This window comes from Mercenaria mercenaria, chromosome 7 (genome assembly GCF_021730395.1).
Source record: "Mercenaria mercenaria strain notata chromosome 7, MADL_Memer_1, whole genome shotgun sequence".
Lineage (NCBI taxonomy): Eukaryota > Metazoa > Mollusca > Bivalvia > Venerida > Veneridae > Mercenaria > Mercenaria mercenaria.
Genome location: NC_069367.1, coordinates 11439264 through 11465058, shown reverse-complemented (window position 1 = coordinate 11465058; position 25795 = coordinate 11439264). Strand labels below are relative to the sequence as shown.

General features: G+C 36.7%; 2 protein-coding genes across 2 annotated transcripts in view; one reads left to right on the top strand and one right to left on the bottom strand.

Annotated features, from left to right (window-relative positions):
- LOC123554932 (uncharacterized) overlaps positions 1-25795 on the top strand; it is a 47108-nt gene that overhangs the window by 4350 nt on the left and 16963 nt on the right. The window contains exon 3 of the mRNA XM_053547037.1: positions 3466-6826. Within this exon, the coding sequence (XP_053403012.1) occupies positions 3466-6826 (3361 nt within the window). The remainder of the gene's footprint in view (positions 1-3465; positions 6827-25795) is intronic.
- Positions 20111-25309, bottom strand: LOC128558430 (uncharacterized). The gene is made up of 2 exons (XM_053547558.1): positions 24237-25309; positions 20111-22204 (listed from the first exon to the last, which is right to left on the bottom strand). Exons 1-2 carry the CDS (start codon positions 25056-25058, stop codon positions 21869-21871), a joined length of 1158 nt encoding a protein of 385 aa, XP_053403533.1. The 5' UTR covers positions 25059-25309; the 3' UTR covers positions 20111-21868.

Genomic DNA, 25795 nt, shown 5'->3' with positions numbered 1-25795 from the left:
GTTAGTAGTGGCAGTGAATGTGATCGAGATAGAGATGGTGGTGATTATGGTTAGGGTAGAGTTTAAGGTTATTGCTGTTAGGATTGCTGTGCTGGTTATTGTGATAAAGGTAGTTGTGGTGGTGGTGATTTTCATTAGGAATGTGGTGCTGGCGGTTGTGATTAGATAGAAGTGGTGGTGATTGTGATCATGGTAGAGGTGGTGGGGATAGTGATTCAGATAGTGGTGCTGGTGATAGTGATTGGGGTAATGGTGGCGGTGATTGTGATACATGTATTGGTTATGGTGATTGTGATTAGAGTAGATGTGATGGTGATTGTAATTTCGGTAGTGGTTGTAATTGGTGGTTGTGATTGTGATTGTGATTTGGGGAATGACGACGGTGATTTCGATAAAGGTATTGGTAGTGGTGGTTGTGATTTTGATTAGGGTAGTGATGGTGTGGTTGTGATTAGGGTAGTGGTGCTGCTGATTGTAATTTGGGGGTAGTGGCTGTAGTGATTTTGATTTGGGTAGTGGTGGCAGCAAGTGTGACAATAGTATTATTAAGGTATCAGAGGTGATGGCGTTGTGATAAGATAGAGGTGGTGGTGGTTGTGATTAGGTTAGTGGTGGTGATAATTGTGATCAGGGTTGTGGTGCTGGTGATAGTGATTTTGGGAGTGATGATGGTGATAAACGTTTTGGTAGCGGTGACTGTGATAGTGATTAAGGTGGTGGTGTGGTTGTGATTAGAGTGGTGGTAGTGGTGGTTGTATTAAGAGCAGTGGTGGTGGTGATTGTGATAAGAAAAGTGTTTCCGATGGTGATTGTGAAGAGGGTAGTGGTGATGGTAATAAAGGTTTGTATAGAGGTGCTGGTAATCGTGACAAGGGTAATATTTGTGTTGGTTGTAATAAGGGTAGAGGAGGTGATGATGATTGTGATTAGAGTAGTGGTGGTAATGATTGTGTTTAAAATAGTTGCGATTGTGATTAGAATAAGTTTGATGGTGATTGTGATAAGGGAAGTGGTGGTGATAGTGATTGTGATTAAGGTAGTGGTGCTGGATGTAATAAGGGAAGTTGTGGTCGTGGATTTGCTTTGGATAGTGATATTTGTGGTTGTGATTAAGAGAGTTGTGATTGTTATTTTAATTAGTGTAATGGTGCTGTTGATTGTGATAAGGGTATTGGTGCGATGATGGCAAGGTGAGTGAGTGTGGTGGTATTCAAGTTTGTAGTATCGAAAGTGGGCGAGGATAGTAGTGTAGCGTTAGTTGCTGTTGTGTGGAAGGTAACGGTAGTTGTTGTGGTAGCGGTGAAGTATTTGGTAGCAGTTGTATTGGTAGTAGTGGTTGTGATAACAGTAGTTGAAATAGTCACAGTTTTAATGGTGAAAATAGTTGAAGGAGTTGTAGAAGTTGTTGTTGTTGCTGTAGTGATGAAAACGGTTGAAGAAGTTTAGCAGTGATTGTAGCCGTAATGGTGAAAATAGTAGCAATTGTTGTAGCAGTGATTGTGTCGAAAGTGGTGAAAGTATAGTAGCTTTAGTTGTAGTGGTTGTAACTTAAGTGGTGGATGTGGATGAAGTAATTGTAAAAGTAGTAGTTGTTGAGATTAGGATAAAAGTAATTTGACAGTTGTAATAGTACCTGTAGTAGTAGTGGTAAAAGTAGCTGGAGTAGTAGCAGCAGCCGTTGTAGCCTTAGTGGTGAAAGGAGTTAAAGTAGTTGTAGTACTGACTGTAGCAGTTGTTGCGAAAGTAGTGGAAGAAGTTGTAAGTGAAAGTAGTTGAAGTTGATGTAAAAGTGATGGTAGTCCTAGTGGCGAAGGTAGATGAAAGTGTTGTTTAAGTTATAGTTAGTGTGGTATAGGTTATAGCGGCAGAGGTGAATGTAGTTAAATATGATTAATTAAGTTTTGTTTGTTTTGGGTTTAACGCCGTTTTTTTTAAAAATATTTCAGTTATGTAACGGCGGGCAGTTAATCTAACCTGTGTTTCCGGATTCTGTACTGCCAACTTCTCACATGAATCAGCGGTAGATGACGAATGATTTGAGACACAATGTCTTTTATCAAATCCTCACGGAAAACATACGCCTCGCCCAGGGCTCGAACTCGCGACCCCGCGATCCGTAGATCTGCGCTCTCCTTACTGAGCTAAGTGGACGGGCTGATTAATTAAAGTAGTTGAATTAGTTGTAGAGGCAGATGCTGCTGCGAATGTAATTAATATATCTGAATTAGTTGCAGAGGCAAAGGTTGTAGCGATAGTGATGAAAGTTATTAAAGTATTTGAATTAGTTGTAGAGGCAGTGGTTGTAGCGATAGTGGTTAATGTAGTTGAATAAGTTGTAGAGGCAGTAGTTGTAGAGATAGTGATGAAATTGATTAAAGTATTTGAATTTGTTGTAGAGGCAGTGATTGTAGCGGTAGTGATAAATGTAGTTGAATTAGTTGTTGAGGTAGTAGTTGTAGAGATAGTGATGAAAGTGATTAAAGTATTTGATTTAGTTGTAGAGGCAGTGATTGTAGCGGTAGTGATTAATGTAGTTGAATTAGTTTTAGAGGCACTAGTCGTAGAGATAGTGATGAAAGTGATTAAAGTACTTGAATTAGTTGTAGAGGCAGTAGTTGACGCGATAGTGATAAATGTAGTTAAATTAGTTGTAGAGGCAGTAGTTGTAGCAAAAGTGATGAATCTAGTTGAATTAGTTGTAAAAGCAGAGGCTGTAGCAATAGTGGTGAAACTAGTTGAATTAGTTGTATAGGCAGTTGTTGTAGCCGTAGTGATGAAACTAGTTGAATAAGTCTTAGAGGCAGAGGTTGTAGCGACATTGATGACAGTAGTTAATTTAGCCGTAGAGACAGTTGTTGCAGCGACAGTATGAAAGTAGTTGAATTAGTTGTAGTATTCGTCTAAGCGGTACTTTAGAAAGTAATTGGTGTGGTTGTTGAAGAATTTGTAGTAGTGGTCATAGTAGTAGTCGTAGTCTGTTAATAGTAATAATAGCAGAAATAATCCAGTTTGTAGTGATAGTGGTAGAAGTGGTTATGGATGTATATGATGCGATGGAATCGTTGATAGTGGTAGACTACTTGGTATTTGCAGTAGTGGTATTGGTATATTGGTAGTAATTGTATTGGTAGTAATGATATCTGGAGTAGTAAAGGTAGAAGTTTGTGTAGTAGTGGAAGAAGCGGTAGTAGTGGTGGTCTACTTAGACATGGTTATAATGGAAGAAATTGTGGCAGTTGTAGTCTTCTTTGTATCGTTTATACTGAAGTAGTGATAGTATTCAAAATAATGGTTGTATTTTAAAGTAGTCCTAGTAGCGGTAGTAATGGTAATATTTGAATTAGTGGTAGAAGTGGTAGAATTAGAAGTAGTTGCATTATCTCAATGTTTTCTGCAATTCACCCTTAGTTAAACAATCGACTTCACATGTCTTTTGACTGATAAATTAAACATACATGCTTTCAGTGTGATCACGGTATCTGAAGAAAGCGCGGATAGCTGTTACCTAAACTTAACAGAGGCTGTAACAAAGATGGCGTTTCCAACTTTCCCAGTGCTTGAAGTCATAGGAATTATATGCAAAAGTCACAAACGTGTCTATTTCACGGAATACGAGGGACAACAAGCAAAACACATCATATTCCATGTGGAGGTAAAGCTTTGTATCGTAGAGATGGAAAACTTGAATCATTTACTAAAAGTTGGGGATACACGTGTTCTTCTTGTAAGTGGAATGATAAAACGTCGGGAGGAAACCCTTCATTTACGACAGGAAGATGCGCTAGAGGGTGTAGTTTCTTTTTTCTACGAAATCATCGGCACGGAAAAGCAGAACATTACAGACATATTCAAAATAAATGCTTCCTATCCCCTTTTGGCGGAAATAATTCTTAAAAATGTCACTTTTGACATGTGTTCGGTTCAGTTGTCCAAGGTATTCCCGAATTTACAATCACTGGAGCTTCTAGAAAATGACCTTACTTTGCCACCTGATATATTTCCTTGGGCAACAGATTTAGCTTTACTTCCAAGAAATCTGTCCAGGAGTCCACTGATGCAGAATCATTACATTCATGCAGATTTTATTGAGATTCCGAGCAATGTTTTCAGACGGTATCTAAATTTAGATGGAAATGCGATACATAACCTAAGCGAGTATCTATTCCACGGACACATTGATAAGATCAGTCTTAAAGGAAACGAATTGCACGTCATTGGCGATAGTACATTTAACAATGTTACTCAGCTCCAACACCTCGATCTAAGCAATAACATGATCACAGAAATACCTCATAATGCATTCAAAGGGTTGACATCATTGCGAAAACTTGAACTCAGTGGAAATCAAATACAGCTCATGCAGAATAATACTAGTATCTTTGACGATCTTATATCCTTGAGGTTTTTAGGTTTAGCAAATAACTCTTTAGAATTTATTCCAACAAGATTATTTGAAACTCTAAAGCACGTGGAAGTAATTCGATTAGAAAGAAATAAACTGGTCAGTATCAATCCATATTCATTTCCTTTAGATTCGGTGAAGTTAAACGAAATTCATTTCCAGTTCAATCCAATAACAGATCTACCACAGTTTCCATTCTACATAAGAAGCCTCCGGCTAGCCAATTTTCATGCAACACATATCGCTTTTGAAAACTTCACTAGCTTTTTAGAAACGTTTGTTGATTTTCAAGTGTACAATGCAGTCGTGGACTCGGCTAGTAACGCAGATCGTTCTGATCTTCTTGAACGTGCTGAAGTACTAAGAAAAATCGACCTAAGCGATTGCAACATCACTAACATACATCTGATCGAACATCCACCTGCAGAAATTACTAACCTTCTGAAAGTGCTTTTGCTTCATTTTGAGTTTGACCTCACAAATAATCCAATTATTTGTGATTGCAACATGAACACATTGATAGATTTTATTCAAGAAAATGCTAAAAATTGCACAATTCCGGAGAATGAGTACTTTTTCAACGACTGGCTATGCCGAGCACCCACTGAGCTAGACGGAAGAAAGATGCTGTCTGTAAAACCGGAGGAAACATACTGTGAAATTTCTATCTCAAGATGTCCTCAAGAATGCACTTGCTATGAGAGAGCAACAGTAAAACAAATAATAGTTGATTGCAGGAATAAGACACTGAGCAGTATTCACAGAAATTTGCCGGATGCAAAACTTGAATTGTGGTATAGCGGTAATAAAATTAACAATATAATAAGTTTTCCATCTCCAGAAAATATCATCGTATTAGATGTAAGCAGAAACAAACTAGAGACGATAACTGGCGAAGCAATACAAAGAATGAAGACTTTAAAGGTACTTCGCCTAGATTCTAATGTTTTGGCATACATACCCAAGGAAATTGCAATGCTGAAAAACTTGGAAGCAGTGAATATTGTTTCAAATCCATTAACATGCGACTGCCAAACATTATGGATGAAAGACTGGCTTAAACTAAACAAACTCGTCATCAAAGACTGGTATAAGGTAGCATGTAAAGTTGAGAACGAAGATGGCATGGTCCTGACAGAAGTTCCAGATGATAAATTTGTATGTAATAAAGATCCTGATGACATAATGAGAATTGTTTTACCATCTGTCACTTGCTCTGTGTTGACGTTATTATTTGTGATTTTATTTGTTGTGACATATGCGTACCGACTAGAATGTAAAGTTTTGATGTTTGTTTATTTTGGAATTCACCCATTTGATAGAGATTCGCAAACAACTAATGAAAATCTTGACTGTGTCATTGTTCATTCAGGTTTACATACCGATTGGGTTATGGAGAAAATTGTATCTTTATTGGAAAATGGAAATTACGAATTCGTGGTATGTGATATGGCAAGAGATTTTGTAATTGGGTATTCCTTTCAAGAAAACCTTACAAGAACTGTGAGACACAGTAAACGAATGATCTTTTGTTTATCAGAAGATTGGAAAACGTCGTCTGACAGTTTCACAACAGCATGGCGAATTGCTCAAGAAAAGATCAAAGACATTAGGTCTCATTATGGCATTATTGTTTCACATGAAATAAACAAAAAAGATATACACGACAAAGACCTGAGACGGTTCATCGAGCACGGGAGGTTTGTTGATTCTAAGGACAGATTGTTTGGAAATAAGATCGTATACTATATGCCACAAGTGGTTAAGATAAGATCTGAAGTTTCTGATACGGTTAACTTTAGAAATGTCGAAAGACACATATCAAGATGCTTCATCAACAGTTACTGTGAAGACATTGTTCAAGATCAAACAGTACAACGATCAAATACTTTTGAAGATCAACAGCCATCGCAAAACATTGAGACTAACGCACGTAGCCATGCATTTATCTCGTACCACGACAAAGACATTCAATATATTTTGAAAGAGTTACTTCCCTTACTAGAAGGGAACGGATTCAGTTACTGCATACCAGACAGGGACTTTGTTCCTGGTGCTTCTATTGAGGAAAATATTCTGAATGCAATCGACAGAAGCCATAGAACTATATTCATATTGTCACCATCACATGTCGAGGATGAATGGTCACTGTTTACATTCAGAGCAGCTTATGAGAAGGCACTTCGAGAAAAATCCAACCATCTCCTGGTCATAATCAAAGAAGAAGTAGAAGATAAAGATCTTGATGAAGAAATAAGACATTACCTAAACAATTATATTTGTCTTAATGTAAATGACAGATGGTTTGAGAAGAAGTTATATAATGGATTGCCACTGTTGAAAAACCGAGAGGATTTTCACACGTCTCCATTATTTTTGAGATGCGTAAGTGTAGATGAAAACGATGTTACAATTGAAGTTAACTAAAGGGTAAAATGCCAAACATCATCTAGATCAGTGAGGTTTATGTACGAGTTTTATTTACGACATGCCACTTTAGTGCACGAGAAGCAGATGTATAAGAGGCGTAGGATATAGATGAAGACAACATCACAAGTTGCATACCTCAATGCGAATGGGTGCAGATTAACATTTAAGGCTATATTATGTATTGCTTGCCTTTATTTTCGATACTGATATCTGTGTCCATCAAATGAATTAGCTTTTAGCAATAAATGATATTTAAGAAATAATATATGTCATTAGTGATTTGTCGCTGAATAAATCATTGTTTGGAGTTCAGATGCGAAGGAATTATATCACGAGGGCGCAGCCCGAGTGATATAATAATACGCATCTGAACGACAAACAATGATTTATTCAAGAGCAAATTACTAAATGAGATATATTATTTCGATTCTAACACGTTACCAAGGACTTTAAAGTACATCCTTGGCGGCATTCATTAAATATTTGCCCGTTTTCAATCGGTTTCTTTTCCAGTTCGCCGCTATGCCGATTGACGCTACGACGTAATAACTGTGACGTCAAAACAGTGAATTGTTGTATAATAATTCATGGTTTCCAGCCTTCTTTGTTTAATAGGAAAATGAATCAGATCGTGTTAGAATATGTATTGTTTGCCTTTATTTGTTATATTTACGATAATGATAACTGTGTCCATCAAATTGATTAGCTTTTAGCAACAAATGATATTATGTACTGTTTCCATTTAATTGTTATATTTACCATTACTGTGTGCATCCAATGAATTAGTATTTAGCAATAGATGATATTAAGTATTGTTTCCATTTAATTGTTATATTTACCATTACCGTGTGCATCCAATGAATTAGTATTTAGCAATAGATGATATTCAGTATTGTTTGCATTTAATTGTTATATTTACCATTACTGTGTGCATCCAATGAATTGATTTTAGCAATAGATGATGTTATGTATTATGTGCCTTTATTTCTTATACTTTACATTACTGTGTGCATCTATGATTTTGTTTGTATGTAACGATTAACTTTAATAGTTAAATAATAATAAAATGTTGTTTCTGTTCCGTTTGTTAGCCCGAGTGGTTAAATACCTAAGCATCTAAACGTCGCACCGTGGTAAATTAGTCAATAGACTATAAGAAGGTCTTGATTGTTTTCTCTTTTGACATGCTCATTGAAATATTTTGAATTAATGTAAAAATACTCTTTTACGGGTCGCTCGACAACAGTTTTTTTTTATCACAGAATGTAAAGTGTTTGGCCATCTTCTTTGTTCAACTTGCAATCATATCGAGTCGTGTTAGAATATCATTGTACTCATTTTAGGACCTCATCCAATTTTAAAACGTCACACAAATACACGAATGTCTTGAAATAAAAAAGCGAATTACAATCATCATGTCAAAAGCAAAATGAATTCTTTATCTTTCTGCAGCATCATCAATGATATCTGCTCTTTTAAAGAAGAGAAACCATTCTGTCATTTTTGTGATTTTTCATAAAAATGGATAGAGGCCATTAAACGCACGAAAATATATCAATGAATCACATGAACTGGTGAGAAATTTCGTAATGATATTGCCTAACTATCGAGAGGGTACGATGGGGGTTGAGGAGTGGTTAAACTGGTGTGACGGCGTTAGAAGTTCTGATAGCGTATATTTTTTCTATAACTTTCAATTGAGCTAGTCCTTACTATTACAATATCAATAAAACTTTAAAATCTGAGTCACAAGCAGATATAGAAGCTCAAAATAGCTCGATTTATCTTCAGATTTCATTTGTTTATTCACTCACATGCAAAAAGCAGCAATACCATGTTAATAAAGATAACAGCCACAGTCATCTGGGATACAAGCACAACGTAAAATATGATGAACAGCTTAAAAACAATTGTGGATTTGACAACGGTAAAGGGAAAAATATTAAACGCTTTTGTGAAATTATCTAGTTGATGCATTAAAATTCCTGTATCATACACTCAGAGAAGTGTTATATCAGTCTTCCAGACGTTAATGGTAAATATCACTAATTACTGTCTGGGGATTATTTCAGGAACAGACCTGCACCGGGATAGAACCAACGACCTTTCACAAAACAGCTGAATAACACCCTCACATAATGATCCGATCAAGGCTTGAGTCCAAAGAGACAGTGATTCGCAAGTGAGTTAACAACTCGGTCACGAGGCCCTCACACAGTTTTTTGGCAAAGGGGTAATCTCAAAATTGTGACAGAATATGCAAAACACACTTTTCTAGAAGAAATACTCTACAAATTATATATGAATGGTATTTAAATGCGATTGAGCATAGGTAACATCTCATTTTCATTCCAATTGCAAGTCTACGCCTGGCATCACTTTGATAAATGACCAATCACTTACTTACTTTTATCAGGACCATTCCCATTTCTGTCAATTTTCCTCGATTAAGTTTCATCCGTGCTTGGATATTTCTATACACACATGGGATTCATGGGCCATGTGATTGTTTGAAATGCATGTGAAAGGTATCATATTGTAGGTTGGTATATGCACTTTCCAATGACACTAAGCCTTTTGAAATGTGACAATAAACGGGTGAGCAGAGGTGCAGTAATTATAATGCCAAAAAAGGGACATTTTCTTACACATAGTTATATACGTATGTACGTAGAAAGAAGAGGTGTTTGAACAGAATTCAGGACCCGGAAATGTTTGCTTGCAATCAACGCAAGAAAAGTCTTAGATGACCAAACACTTAGCTACTTTGCTTGCAATCAACACCAGGGTGTACATCTTTATTAGGTTATGTGGTGTGATAAAAAATTATTAGTTTTCAATTGGTGTATATCAGTTGATCTGATCCCCGTAACATTCTGTGTTCAGGTCTGGTGATAGCCCAGCCTCCACCAGTATAGCTAAACTACATATAATGAGAAGTCAATGAGTTTGCTTTAAAAATACTGCACAAGGCCACCGGCGAGTTCATGGGCCTGGATAGTTACATTTTTAACCGTAAACATACTTTATGTTACCGAAATAGGTATGTATGTTAACTCGTATGTAAATGTACAAATTATTTCATCTAAACATTACAACGAAACGTTACAAGTATTTGAAATAAAACTCAGAACCAAATCAAACTCCTGTGGTACTTTTTATTAAGATAATAAACACGATTGATTCATTCTGTCTTTGCGACCAGTGTAGATCATGATCAGCCTGTACATCTATGCAGTCTGCTCATGATCTGCACTGTTCGCCATTCAGTCAGTATCTTTTTTGGTAAACACCCCTTTTGACAGTTAATGGTACTGTCCAAATTTAAAGATGGACAAGTTCGTTTTAGAAATTCAGCGGGGTAAGGATTAAGATAGCGAACGCGTAATTACAATCGGCATTTTCCGTTCGAATACATATGTTCATTATGCGATTTCGGTATTCCCCAGTTGTTTTGAAAAAACAATTATGTCATGACCGAAGGTCGCTGAAGAATCATACACGTGTGCGGAAATTGTTGGTTGTTTGCGTAAGATGAACGTATTCAAAACATGTGTGCATAACTTGTCCTTCACGGGAGGAAATTGACAGTTCCAAACACGCATTGTATGACTTTTGCCACTGACCGTTCCAAGGCGGTGTCCTACTGTATTCCTTTTTGTTCGTTTTGTCCTAGTGTGTTTGCTTTGTGTGCGAGTGTGTGTTGGTGTGTTTGCTTTGTGTGCGTGTGCGCGTGTGCGTGTCGTGTACGCGTCCACATGCGTAGTTAACGTTTGGGGAGGCTGCGTTTTTGGAACGTGGCTTTCCCTGTTGGATATTTATCCTTGTTTTTTTACAATGGTTGTCGGTGAAAGCAAGGACAGAGTTTAAGATACTTTCTTTCGTATATAGCTGTCACATTGACAAAGCACCTAATAAAGGCTATGTATTTAACAGAACTACTTACAGAGTATTTTATAGAAATCGCCAGAAAATTCTGAATGTCGTTATGTTGTTCCATACAAGTTCAAAACATTTAATGACAGAAGTTTCTGTACAATTGGTCCAAAAACTGTGGAAAGAACTGCCATTAGAATTATGAAAAAGTGAATCACTTGAAAATAATCGTAAGACATTGTATTTTAGAGATTTCATGCATTGTTACTTTTTGTGACCTATTTTTTGATATTTTTTTGTGATGGGATAACAAGGTTTTAACGATTTTAGTCTAAATTACATGACTGTAATATCAATATGTTATCTAACTGATTGGCGTGTAAAACGGTTCGAAAAGAAATGATAGAATATATCATATCTTTATCTTAGGGGTTATAAAATAGTAACAAATAAAAAACTTTGCTAATCAATTTAAAAAAGAATCTATGATTTAAAACTGTTCTATTTAAGACACTGAACATGTCACAGATAACGATACATGGAGGCTCTTTGTTGTCTAACGTTTTGTTGATATCAGTTGTTGAACCAGCATTTTGTGAAATTACTGTGGTCTCACATTTGTTTTTAGATAACTCGTACTCGAAAAATTAAGTGCTGATATTATGGTATTCAAACCCCAGGGACAATACTCTGTACAACATATTTTATTATAGATTAGGGTATCTCCCCTTGTAAGTTTTTAACATCGTTAGTTTTCCATAGAAAATTGTTTGATAGAAAGATGTACATATCTTTCCTTTAAGATGTATATTCATCATGTTTTATGGCATTGGCATTCCTACTCTTTTGGAAATGCCTTAGTTGTATTTAGGTGCTTATATTATGCACAATGGGAGAATGATGTAGACCGAACAGAGCTGTTATTTCATACATTTTTCATTGTAACTGTTGCTCATTACTAGATTTTTTTTCTTTTCATAACTTCAAAAGGAACTAACGTTTATAAGAGAAACAGTTGTAGGGTTAACGCACGTTTTTGTGTGTAACAACATCTGCAGAATCCCAAGGGATTGGTTGGTGCACGAGCCCGTAGTGTTATCGCTATTCTTGCATAAAACACAACTAAAGTGCTGGAAATATCGAAAAATCAAGACTATTCAGCTGACATTAGCCGATCGAAGTCGGCCGTTTCAGGTTGTTATGGACACATGTTTATTTATGCATTTCCAGAGCATACAGAAACAGTGTATATTTTACATTCGAACGGACATTCTCGTTTAGGTATAATATCTTTGATAAATGCAAAATAACATGACTCAGTACGCTTAGCTTTAGAGCTCAATTATGAAAAGATCACAAGCATCCGTCTTACACTATTTGATTGTCGGACAGAACACAATTCGTGGTAAAGTCTGTCCTTACTTTTCAAAATGAGTATTTATCGTTTAATAGACTGTATCGATACCTATACCACGTAACGAAGTGAAATTGTTCTCAGCATAATTAGAATAAATCTTCACACCCACGGAGTTTGACTACACAAATTTGATTTTTCCAATCGATAATATCAATTAATGATTTAAAACCAAACATTTGATAGATATTCTACAAATAAATACGAGTATATAATAATGACCCTGTTCATCAATGTTCACTAACTGGCATAGTAAATCACAGTTCATCTTTAATTCGTCAGTCTAACTATACATTACATACACAGCAAACTGATTCAGTAGATGGCAGTGAGATGTTATATGAAGAACCATGACAATTAGGTCTAAGATTTAAAGTAGCATGTCCTTCGATCAATAATGTCTGGAAAACGAGTTTGAAATGTGTTGCCTTCATTTTCAATGAAACGCGCTTGTTAACAATTGTTTGCAAATTAGTACATAATAGTATAAGTGCAATTCAGTCGGTCGGGTACGTTTTACAAGTAAATGTCAAGTTGTTTCAAAAATATTTTAAAAATCAGATTACTTCAATAAATCTACCTTTACGTTCAAAATGTTCGGTATCCTAATGGCTTAGCTTACCAACATTGTGTCATTAACTGAAGTTTCAATATGCTCATTGTTGGTAAAGCTATATCTTTCATTTTCTGTACAACTATAAAGCATTGAAGGTTTTGTTTAGAATACCAGAGGGCTTTCACATGGCTTTACCATCCAACAGGGGGAAAAATACCTGCTTTTTTAAATGCAGACTGTAGGTTAATGGGTTTCAAAGGGCTGCATAGAGCTTTGCATGCAAGACCACTCACATCATAACCTGTTACGACCCTGTGGTTAAGACGTGCAAAAGTGTACACTCTTGACTGTACTTCAGTTGAAGAGGTCCGAAACAACCATATCACATTGGGTGAAGGACAGGGATGTTTGTGGTGGCAAAAACAAACAGAACAATGTTATTATCTTGGCCATTCAATCAGATCAACAGACAGATGGCTCTGTGACCGTCATAAAGAACAAGAATAGTATCAGAATATCTCTACCGAACAAACTTAACAAAGGATCTTTAAGATATTTTCTAAACACATCATATTTGACCAGCCTGTTTGGTCATTAACACCATCAGCGCCTGGAGTTTTACCGTCCATAAGACCATCTACAAGTTTTCCCCTGGAAAGACAAAAAATGGTGGGAATACTCTGGCCCAAGCATTTCTCCACCAATGACAGTCACAGTTTTTGAAACGTTCACCCATGATAGCTTGTGGCTTGGATGCTTTACCTTGCAACTACATTAGGGGGTTTAAATTCCAGTATTGATACCCTTTTCGTCAAGTTATAGATATTCTGTGGTTTATCACTTAGGGCACATATTTGCTGACTATTCTGTTAATTTCACAGAAATAATTTTTAAATTACATGATCACTGGCACACTTTGCACGTGCTTGACAAACTAGACGGACGAACTACATTCAGCTCCGGCCACCTCTTCATGAAACCATAAACCATTTCATGCTGAAGGGATTGTAACATTTCATTTTCCAAGTGAAACTGCATAGTCAGAGGCTAATGCTATTGTTTCAGCACGGGTATTCCATAACCTACCTCTGCTAACTCCTCAGATGAGCACAAAGTTTGGCTTCTTCCTCTAAGTTAACATGCTGGTCCAGACTTAACAGTTTCAATAGAGACTCTATTGTCAACTCTATCACGCAAGTTGAAGTTGGACACATGTAATTTAGCAGCCATGTATACAGAGACACCCTGTCCTTCACCAGGTTACATGCATTAGTCCATGCTGGGAGGAGAATAAATGACGTAAGACAGCTTTTTTAAAGTAGCTGAAGCTGAAAATCAAAGAAAAATGTGCCTAAACACATCTGTCTTAAGGCAGTATACTTCCCCAGAACCCACTCCATAGATAAAAATAATTCGGTACGGTATTGGTTTTATGTGACGTAACGCAGTCATAATGTAGGTCATCATGATGCAGAGAGACCAGAAAAATACTTGAGTTTAATAAAATACAGAGTGAATATTAAATGGATAAAAAGTGTTTAGTTTAAAAACGGTAATTTTCATCAGTTTATGTATTTGTTATAATGATTTTACCTTGATACGCAGCAGGCTGCTCTTTTCTTTAGAGTTTCAAAGTAGCGTTTGTTTACAACGGAGTGGGGTTTCCCAATGTCAAAAAACGCGTCATAGCCTCACTTTCAGCGCGAAATGGGAAGTAACTCGAGAATAGGTGACGCTTTGAGAACGGGATACCGACGATACATTCGAACGGACATTCTTGTTTGGTATTTCTTGATATTAAATATATGTAAAATAAATGACTCCCTTTTTCCGATATATCGGTAGGAACTTTAGCTTTAGAGGCTCGAATTATGAAAAAGGCATACACGGCTTCCTGTCTTTACACAATTTGCAGGTGCAGGTGCCGACAGAATCAACAATTAGCATGGTTTAAATTATAGTCTGTCCCATACGCTTTTTAAATGTTAAGTATTATCTTTAATAGAAACTGGTATCGATACCTATATTCTTCATGTCGTTAAAATGAAATCTCTAGGCCTTAACTAGAAAATTTTGCTTGCACCCCACCCATCGCGATCAAGTTGTAAACACAAATTTTGAATTTTTCCAACATCGATATAATCAACTTGGATGGATTTATAAAACTCAAACATGGTTGGTGAGATCTACAAATAAATTTAAGAATATATAATAAATACCTTCATGTTCAAAACAATGTTCACTAACTATGGAAAAATCCTTCAAACTTTACGCTTCGTCATGTTTATGCTTTACATTACACACCATCACTACATCAGTAGACTGCATAGATGTGTAAAGAAGACACAAACATTTTTTAAAAGTTTTAGTGTAAGATTTAAAGTTAGCATGTCAACTTTCTCGACTCAAATTAATTTGGAAAACGAAATTGTATTTTTGTAAATGTTGTTTGCCTATCATTTTCAGGGATTAAATCGCGGCGTGTAAACTTACTTTGAGTCAAATACGCGTAATAATACGATAATAAGGAACGTCAATTCAGTCGCGTATCAAGAGAGGTAGCGCTTATTACAAGTTAATGTAAAGTTAGGTTGAAAAATGATATTTTTAATAAAAATGCAGATGAAAAGATTTCATAAATCTCGGACCTTTCGACTCCGGCCAAAATTGTTTCGGGATCCATAATTTGCTTACGTTGGACCCGCAACAGCATATTCAAAACGTTCACAAACAGCGCGTGCTCACGAGAATCTCCTTGTTTGTACACGTTTTTTCCCTGTTTGTGCATGCCCGAAATCGGCAAAAAACAAAGGTTTTGTGCAAGAATACGTAATTCTGCGCTTCCTTCTTGTAATCAGTACAGCGACGGATGTAACGTGCGTACATACGTCCGTAAGTGTATATGTGCTATGGTGTGGGTGTTGGTCTTGTGCGCTTCCGTGCTTGCACAGCTGTACTTCGTGGTCTAAGGAGACTGCTGTTTTGGAGCGTGGCTTTCTCTTTTGTATAGTCATCTTTAATCCCAATACTCGTACTCTTTTCTCTACCCCTTCTTGCATATTAATGAAATGTACTTGTTGCTGAATCTTTTAAGTAATCCATCTGCTACAGATAAAGTTTCTGTTGCAGGCCTACCATGTGGTGCCTGGCCTTGGATGTGTCTGATGTGCTCTGTGCTTCTGGAAAATCTACCGTTACCTTTAAACCTTAGCTTGCTGGCGGCAAGTGGTTTTGCCTTTGCGACCAGTGCAGACCAAGATCAGTCTGTACATCACGGTCTGCACTGTTCAGTCAGTCAATTTTCAGTGAACATCCCTTCGAATAATAATTGATACTGTCCAAATTGAATGATGGGTCAGTCCATTTTATATATTTAGCAGGGAAAAGGTTAAATTTTTAACAAATTCCCCATGTAACATTTTACCACTCCTAAAGCGGGAAAACATTGTCACATGATAATGCATGTATCAATGTAACATGAAACCCGACAAAAACTGACAAATAAACGCAATGACATCGTCTAGCGGTATGATATTTGTTTATACTCGCTTTACAACATATAAATTGTTAACCGCCTTGAAATAAAAAGAAGCTTAACATCGATGTTTCCAATATTCAAAGTCGCAACAGGTTAAAGGACGTGCACAGCAAAATACTGTTCTTTGTCGTTCTGCATCGGTAGAATGAAAATGTAAATTTGACAGCTAAATCAAGATTAAGTTTGTAACGGTGTGATAAATGGTAAAACATCGGCGGTGACACCCAGTAACTGTAAAATAGTTTTTACTTTACCTCATACATATGGAAGCGTCCTGGTGCCAGCAGAGAGATTTAAATTTGTTTTACGTACGACTTACTATCTCCTACGTAGGAGTTAGTATCTCCTACGTAGGACTTAGTATCTCCTACGTAGGACATAGTATCTCCTACGTAGGACTTACTATCTCCTACGTAGGACTTACTATCTCCTACGTAGGACATAGTATCTCCTACGTAGGACATAGTATCTCCTACGTAGGAGATATTAAGTACTACGTAGGAGTTAGTATCTCCTACGTAGGACTTAGTATCTCCTACGTAGTACTTAATATCTCCTACGTAGGACATAGTATCTCCTACGTAGGACTTAGTATCTCCTACGTAGGAGTTAGTATCTCCTACGTAGGACATAGTATCTCCTACGTAGGAGATATTAAGTACTACGTAGGAGTTAGTATCTCCTACGTAGTAGTTAATATCTCCTACGTAGGACATAGTATCTCCTACGTAGGACATAGTATCTCCTACGTAGGACTTAGTAACTCATACGTAAGGGTTCCCATTTTGCGGCGCTGGAACGTTCTGTGGTCCTACTTGCGTTTCCGGTACATGTGTTAATTGAACATTGCTGGTTGACTTTTTAATTGCGTGCTGATAAAAGGCATTTATTGCAATATTTAATTTATTTTCTAAACTATTATATTCTTGTATTTTGTGTGTTATCTCGAGAAGGGGCTTAAATAATTAACTTTTCATTGAATTCCGTGAAATAATCTCTTAACCACTGTTTCTACCCAATAACAAAGAATGAATTTATATAGACCTGATTGCATGACACGATTATCAATGTTCTATAAGATTTAGTAAGTTTCAACCAGTCAATTATTCTTTTATCTAGTCACTCTGATCAAACAAAATTGTAAAGGTTATTTCTCATGAAATTAGCTCTTATCTTAAAAAAGAAAATAGCCTCTACTGTGAAGAGCGATAAAGGGGAATAAATCGTGTTTACCAAGTTACTCGTCCTTAATTTCTCCTCTCTAGGCATAAACTTAACAAAACAAAGGATAACCAGATTTAATGACTGAAACCTATAAATTCGCCGTGATATTCGGTAATTAAAAGAATTTACTGTCAAAAAATGCTTCACTTTATTTCAACACTATTCTATTCTTCCTCTTTTTCACCAAATATACAATATATAGAAGATACACACACCATGTTAAAGAAAGCAAAAAAGTCGGACCACAAGTTGATTTGATATTAGTTTTTCGGAACACTATTATTGCGTGTATTTTCGGGAATAGATCACAAAATTCAGTAGGAAAAAATATATAAAAGTGGGCTAAATATAGTACTGTAATTAAGAGAAAATATACAGTAATTAAGACTCTTAGAGGGAGAAAGAGAGGGAGAGAGGGAGAGAGAGAGAGAGGCGAATATTTGAATTTTATATGAATAATGAGACATGTGCAAGATGCACCTCCCTAGCTGAAAGGTCAAGGTCACTTTCGGCCGAGACGGAACTATTTTTGTCTGTTCTAGATCGGTATTTAACCAGTCGGGCGTTCAATTCATTCGCATCTGAACTCTGTCAGGGTTCCCACGGTCAGGGAAAGTCGGTGATTTTTGTAATTAGTCAGGGAAATTTGGACTTTGGGCAAAAGTCAGAGAAAAGTCAGGGAAATTTGGAGTTGTACATGCGCGAATCCAGCTTATTTTCTCAGAGGGGGTCCGACCCCCTCCCCCACCCGGAAAAGTTTGAAATTTAGCGCTTTCTGCATTCTGGGCATTTAAGGAGCATTTAAGAACACTTTTCCACTGCAAGTTTATATACAATATACCCCTTATTTTCACAGTTTTATCTGCTAACCTGTTAAATTTGGGGAAAATGATAAAATCAAGTTTTCTTCAAGGTAGAATTCTTAGTTTCTTTTAGATAATTGATATAAATATGAATTATGTCGGGATCGAATGAAGCAGCAGCCGCATAACTTTGAATGCGGTCCTAATATTGTCTTTTTCGAAAAAAAAACAACAACATTTTCTTTCCTTCTTCACTTCTTTCCTTTTTCAATGATTTTCCAGAGGGGGTCCGGACCCCCGGTCCCCCACCCCCAATCTGGATCCGCGCATGTTGTAGGTCGAAGGTTTAGGAATGAGTTTTAACATTAGCTAAAAAGATAACATTAGCTTAAAAGATCTAGCAGTGTTTTAAAGCTACATCTGTAGGCAAAATTATTAAGGCACATTATTTGAAAGATATAGCTTGTGAACCTTAGCTTAGGGTTAACCTTAAGACTGCACTGCCTGGTGACCACTTTTGTGGCCTGACTAATTAGTGTACTAAAATTGACAGAGGTCCACTTTTCGAAACCTGCTCATTTTAAGACCGATGTCAAATGTTTTATTCATTATTTAATTGCTAAAAAGAGTTTTGGTGAAATTGAAATAGTGCACATATAGACGTCAGTTCCACCATGACTTCGTCTACGTGATATTTCGCGCCATACATTTTAAATGTATAAACTAACTCTGACTATTTTTTTTTCAAGGAAAATTAAGCATTTGTTTTTCATAAGAATAAAGGATGAATAGTTCAGTAAAATATAATTTCTAAAACACTCGCCTTTAAATATAATTACAGACTCCCAATTACTACTCAATCATTTAGTTTAATCATATTTTATTGTACATATATACGGAAATAAAGAAACAATCACATACATCATATATGTCATATATACAAATGGGTTGGGCTAAAAGTTATGATAACATTACCGAGGGCCCTTCCCAGACTACTCAATTATTGAAACGTTATGTCGTGCTAATATTAGAAACATCAACGTTCGTAAAGTGACGGTTGTATTTGGATGTCGTCGTGAACGTCGTTAGCAATTTTGAATTTATAGTGTGGCAGCATTTTTCGCAAGAGAGACAAGAAATAAAGAAATGTTTAAGAAAAACCAACTTTTTGACCAACCTAAAAACGCTCAATGTAATTGCTTCGCGTACGTCACGGCAAAGGGAGCGGTTGTTATTTCCCCGGTTAAGAGACATCTCCTTCCATTAAAACGATAGCTGTATAACAACGGTAAGCCAAGAGCTCTTTTGGTTTAAAGGCAAGCAACACTATTATTGAGTGTATTTTCGGGAATAGATCACAAAATTCAGTAGGAAAAAATATATAAAAGTGGGCTAAATGTAGTACTGTAATTAAGAGAAAATATACAGTAATTAAGACTCTTAGAGAGAGAGAGGAGAGAGAGAGAGAGAGAGAGAGAGAGAGAGAGTCTACTTTTGTTGATAATTGTATCTTAATTAAACAGCTATCTGTATAATTAATTTCCTTACCTTAAAAGATATTTCAAAAGGAGATATCTCTCTTGGAGAAGAGCTTTCAGTCACAGACAAGAGACAGGTTTAAATATAGCTTTCTCTCAATTAAACTCCCATCCCATCATAATGCAGATATTGAATTGAAACTTCACATGTGTCTTTGGGGTTATAAAACTAGTTGATAGCATCAAGTCCCATAACTCTGACCTGCATTTTAGCCAAATTATGGCACCTTTGGACTTAGAAAATCCTGGTTAAAGTTTTGCGTGCAAGTACATACAACTATTACTTAAAGGCATATATATTTGAAACTTATTTTTTCATTTTCTAGATCAATTACCAACCTCACTGGGTCAAGTCCCATAACTCTGACATGTATTTTTGGCAAATTATGCCCCCTTTTGGACTTAAAAAATTCTGGTTAAAGTTTTACATGCAAGTTACTATCTCCAAAACTAATGCAGATATTGAATCGAAACTTCACATGTGCCTTCGGGGTTATAAAACTAGTTGATAGCATCAAGTCCCATAACTCTGTTATGCTATTTTGGTCAAATTATGTCCCCTTTTGAACTTAAAACTCTTTTGATATTTAACATTTTGGGTAATATTTTCCTGCTTCTGGGACAATATTTCGAATAGTCGAGCTTGGCTGTCTTACGGACAGCTCTTGTTTGTAAATACACGTATGAATGGTATCCTCAGGTGCATTTATTAGTGGGTGTACTCCCCTCAAATTATGGGGGTCAGGGGGCACTCCACCTGGAAATTTTCAAAATACAGGCTTGAAATGGTGGCCTCTGGTGCATTTGAGGTATAAATGTGGAGGTAATGGAGGGGTACGTTACTCCCCACTTGATTTGGGGGTCAGGAGGTCTGCCCCTGGAAAAGTTTGACATACAGGTAACCAAAATTTTCTAAGTACAAAAGGGGGCATAATTTGGCCAAAATGAAGGTCAGAGTTATGGGACTTGGTGCTATCAACTAGTTTTATAACCCCGAAGACACATGTGAAGTTTCAATTCAATATCTGCATTAGTTTTGGAGACAGTAACTTGCATGTAAAACTTTAACCAGAATTTTCTAAGTCCAAAAGGGGGCATAATTTGCTCAAAATACATGTTAGAGTTATGGAACTTGACCCAGTGAGGTTGGTAATTGACCTAGAAAAAGAATAAATAAGTTTCAAAGCTATATGCCTTTAAATGATAGCTGTATGTACTTGCATGCAAAAACTTAACCAAGGTGTGACGCCGACGCCGACGCCGACGCCGACGCCAGGGTGAGTAGAATAGCTAGACTATTCTTCGAATAGTCGAGCTAAAAACGTATGGTGCAACTTTGATGAGTATAGGTCACTTCTCAGCCAACTTGAGGCGGGGGCATGGGCCCCATCTGTCCGGCCCTGGATCCGGGCATGTTCAGAGATGATTTTAATAAGCCTTTCAAAAGGAGAAACAGTTATATGCGAAGAAACAGTTCTATCATATTTGAATGAAATTTTACAATAGACATATTAGAATCGAAATAGTTCATAGCAAAGCTGTGTTTGAACACTATACACTCCGCAGATTATATCGTACGAAATATTTTCTCGGTAATACGCCCCCGTAAAATTATTACGCTCGGCGTATATAGATAGTGTTGAAACACGGTTTTGCTGTAAATCATTTCTTAAATATAACTCGCGACGGCTACATCGACGCCTGGATTGAGTACAATAGCCCTCCTTATTCTTTGAATAGTCTAGTTAAATGTTTATATTGGCGCCCGTTAATATTAAAGATATAACTAATATCCATGAACTTTTTGATCAATTCTCGCACATGAGCTAAGGGTTACAATAGATGCGTTTACTGGTTCTTTAAATTGTTAAACATTGAAATTGTTCCTGCTTTGCTAATACTGAGATTAACAATGAATTGATTTAAAGACACTATTTAATATGTTTACAACAACCAGTTAACAGTTATACGTCATTTTCATGTTTTACAAATGAACATGGTCAATTTGTTTAAAATAACTTGTAAATAACGGAGTAGCCTGTGCGTCGACAAACTTCGCCTTATATTGGTTGGTCTTGCATTTAGGCCTAGTCCTGGTGAAGTTCGTTTAATATTTCCCGTCGGAGAAATTGGTAAAGCAGTGCAGCATCGTCTGCTGTTTTGGCAGGCATTAGATTATGGTCCGACATGATGATGGTACACAGTTCAAACACCGTTTCGTCACATGTAACATTACCCTTTTGAATACTTTCCTCAAGACACAAGTTCACCTGTGCTTCAGATGTACGACAAAGGTAATCCTGACAGCCGAACATACCAGGACAATGATACATCAAAAATGGTCTTCCGTATGGCTGGTTTGGATTGCTTGATGGTCTTATACGATGGTTATTCCACAGTTTAACTATAGAGTTAAGTTCTTCCTGAAAAAAATGTATAGATAAAAGTATAATGGCGAAAGAAAGTAATTACGATGCACGCTACATATAGGCCTGTATTTACACTTTTTGAGACTTCGCACACACTTTTAAATGTATTTGTTAACACTCCTTTTAAAACTCTATTAAGTTTCAGTGGAATCTGAAATGTTATTTTTTTTTACGTTCAAATTTCATACCGGGTGTGACGTCAGTTTCAGGTATATCGTCACGTTTAAAAGTTCTTCAGCGACGATAATTTCAACTTCACTCACGCTTCATAAAAAGATGTGAACTATTTATATAATAATTAAAAGTGAGGTATGCGTAAGTAATAAAAAGAGTACTGTATTGGATTTACATTGGAAAATATGCATTCGTTGTTTTGCGGAATGATATTGCGCTCCAAAAGTCGACCAATATTTCCGTTGCAGAACTCATGCGTTAGGAACTTTTATTTCATACATACACGTATAATGTATACATTGTATATGCAAAGATAATAACCTTTTTATCACATGCATATCTACATGAATAAACGAAATGTGAATATTATAAATTTGTTTAATACAAAAAAATGTAGTCTCATTAAGACTAACAGTACTGAAATAAATAAAATAATTAATGCAACGACACACAGTAAATTACGTTACGCACCCGATATGAAATTCAGGCGTCCGTGTATTGAAAAATATTGACGTTTCTGGTACCATTGTAACTTACCACCGGCACGAGTATCGGACCTGGGACAAAAATATGGCCTTGAATGAGTCCAAAATGAAAACTATATAGTGAAATATTGGCCCCTTCAAAAGATACATATGTCTACCGAAGGCCAGAATCTCGAGAATCGAGCCTGCGAGGGATGGGTTCACTTCCCGGGCCGTTGTGAAATAAAGCCTCTAAACAATTGAACAAACTACCTATCACAATTTCGCATGTACAATTAGCTACAAATTGACACCAACCCCAAGTCTCTAACCCTCCCCGTTCATGAAATATCTATCAGAAAACGAGTGCCTTTCTGCTGACTAAAAGATGTTTGTCAGCCTAGCACGGGTCAAATTCATTTGCCATGAATAACAAGTATTACTAAATATGTAAATTATGGCCACTCACCCACTCACCACCGTCAGTAGCATCTGCTACACGCGATATTTACTTTTTTATTTTTCCATCGGTCTTTCAACTGCATTATCCGCCACTGAAACAGATATGATAATATCCGAGTAATTTGGTACGAAACGTTGCGGTTCTGTCGGAGGTGTGTCGCTATTGGCCAATCAGAAATTGAGTTTAAAAATACTTAATGAATTCTGTTCAATGGCGTAGCATTCAACTTACTGAAAGACCGTGAAAAACTTTGAAACGCAAATATCGCGTGTTTGAGAGGCTACTGACGATTTTGAGTGGCCCTAGTTTATGTATTTAGTTATACTTTTTAGTATTTTTTTATTGAATTTGAGCCGTAATCGGCGGACAGCAATACTTTAGTCTATGTTTACGTACCGATTCTTTGTGCCGCATCTTTATCTACCAGAGACTTTCAGCAGGAAGGCATTCGTTTCCTGATAGATATTTCGTGAACGGGAAGGGCTAGAGACTTGGGATCGGTCTCATTTTGTAGCAAAATGTATACGGGAAACAGTGATAGGTAGTTTGTCTAGAGAATTTATTTCACAACGGCCAGGGAACTGAACCCATTTATCGCAGGCTCGATTCCCGAGATTCTGGCCTTCAGTAGACATATGTATCTTTTAAAGGGGGCTTATATTTCATTACATATTTTTCATTTTGAACTCATTTAGGATGAAAATAAGGCCATATTTTTTTGTCCCAGGTCCGATACTGGTGCCTGTGCCTGGTCACTAAATTATATATTTTAAAACGACCTACATAATAATTAACCTACATACATTTAGAGCAAAATCTGTTTCTTTATAAAGTAACATCATTATACGATGAACGATAAAATCGAAAATCCGTGTAGAAAGGTCAGAAATCTGTCATATGTTTTCTAAAAAGAATATAGACGTACCTGAATTAAGTCCATGAAACAAAACTGCAGAACAGCCTTATCAATGAAGCTTCCGTTAAAATCACCAGTACTTTTCAGCATTGTGAAAAAATCTATCCAGTACTGAACATTTTCATTTCGAAGTATACCCCACCAACGCTCAATTCTTTGATTATGGTTACTTGATCCTTGTAAAAAACAGCTGTTTGTTAACCCTTCGTCTCTCTGACCCCTAAGAAAAATGACCATCTGTCGAATGTAAACATTCTCGGTGCCATAATCTGACCTAGCACGCGTTGGACAGCCTTGCAAATGTTTCACAGCGTTCATAAAATAACCAGCAATTATCTTCGGATCGCTGTTTGTTTTGTGCACCTCAAGCCATATTATGAAACGAGAAAATCCATCGATAGCTCCGTTGATACACAGCCCGTACGGTTTCAATTTATCATACCCGTCAATATGCCATAAATAATTAGGTCCAAGATTCAGGTACATCCGACGTTGAAGACGAGTTCTCCTTCTCTGTTCAATACCTTCTTTGTCACAAATATGCATCATCAGGCGAACTGTTTCCTGTGTAACAACATATCCCTCTTGAAGGAGTTTCTGATGCATCATCTTGTATCCAAGTTGTTTGCTGGATGTCATTACATTTTCCATGACATAGAGAGCAACACTAAGTCCATCACTTTTATTTATGCGTCTAAATAACTTCATACGTGACAATATCCGTTTAAGGCTTCGTAAAGAAACTTTAAACCCATTTATTTTTTCAAGACAAAGTAATATTTCACGGTATTTCATACCAGATGCAAAATATGTTTTTATAAAGTCATCCATGCCGTGTAGTTTTAAATTACACACGTTTCCTTACTAAATAATAGTACACACGAGTATATTGTTCCACTGCGCATGCTGGAGAGTCTTTTAGTCAGTGACATACGTACAAGTTGCTAAGTCCTACGTAGGAGATACTAACTCCTACGTAGGAGATACTATGTCCTACGTAGGAGATATTAAGTCCTACGTAGGAGATACCAACTCCTACGTAGGAGATACTAACTCCTACGTAGTACTTAATATGTCCTACGTAGGAGATACTATGTCCTACGTAGGAGATATTAACTACTACGTAGGAGATACTAAGTCCTACGTAGGAGATACTATGTCCTACGTAGGAGATACTAAGTCCTACGTAGGAGATACTATGTCCTACGTAGGAGATAGTAAGTCCTACGTAGGAGATACTAACTCCTACGTAGGAGATACTAACTCCTACGTAGTACTTAATATGTCCTACGTAGGAGATACTATGTCCTACGTAGGAGATATTAAGTACTACGTAGGAGATACTATGTCCTACGTAGGAGATACTAAGTCCTACGTAGGAGATACTATGTCCTACGTAGGAGATAGTAAGTCCTACGTAGGAGATACTAAGTCCTACGTAGGAGATACTATGTCCTACGTAGGAGATACTAAGTCCTACGTAGGAGATACTAAGTCCTACGTAGGAGATACTAAGTACTACGTAGGAGATACTATGTCCTACGTAGGAGATAGTAAGTCGTACGTAA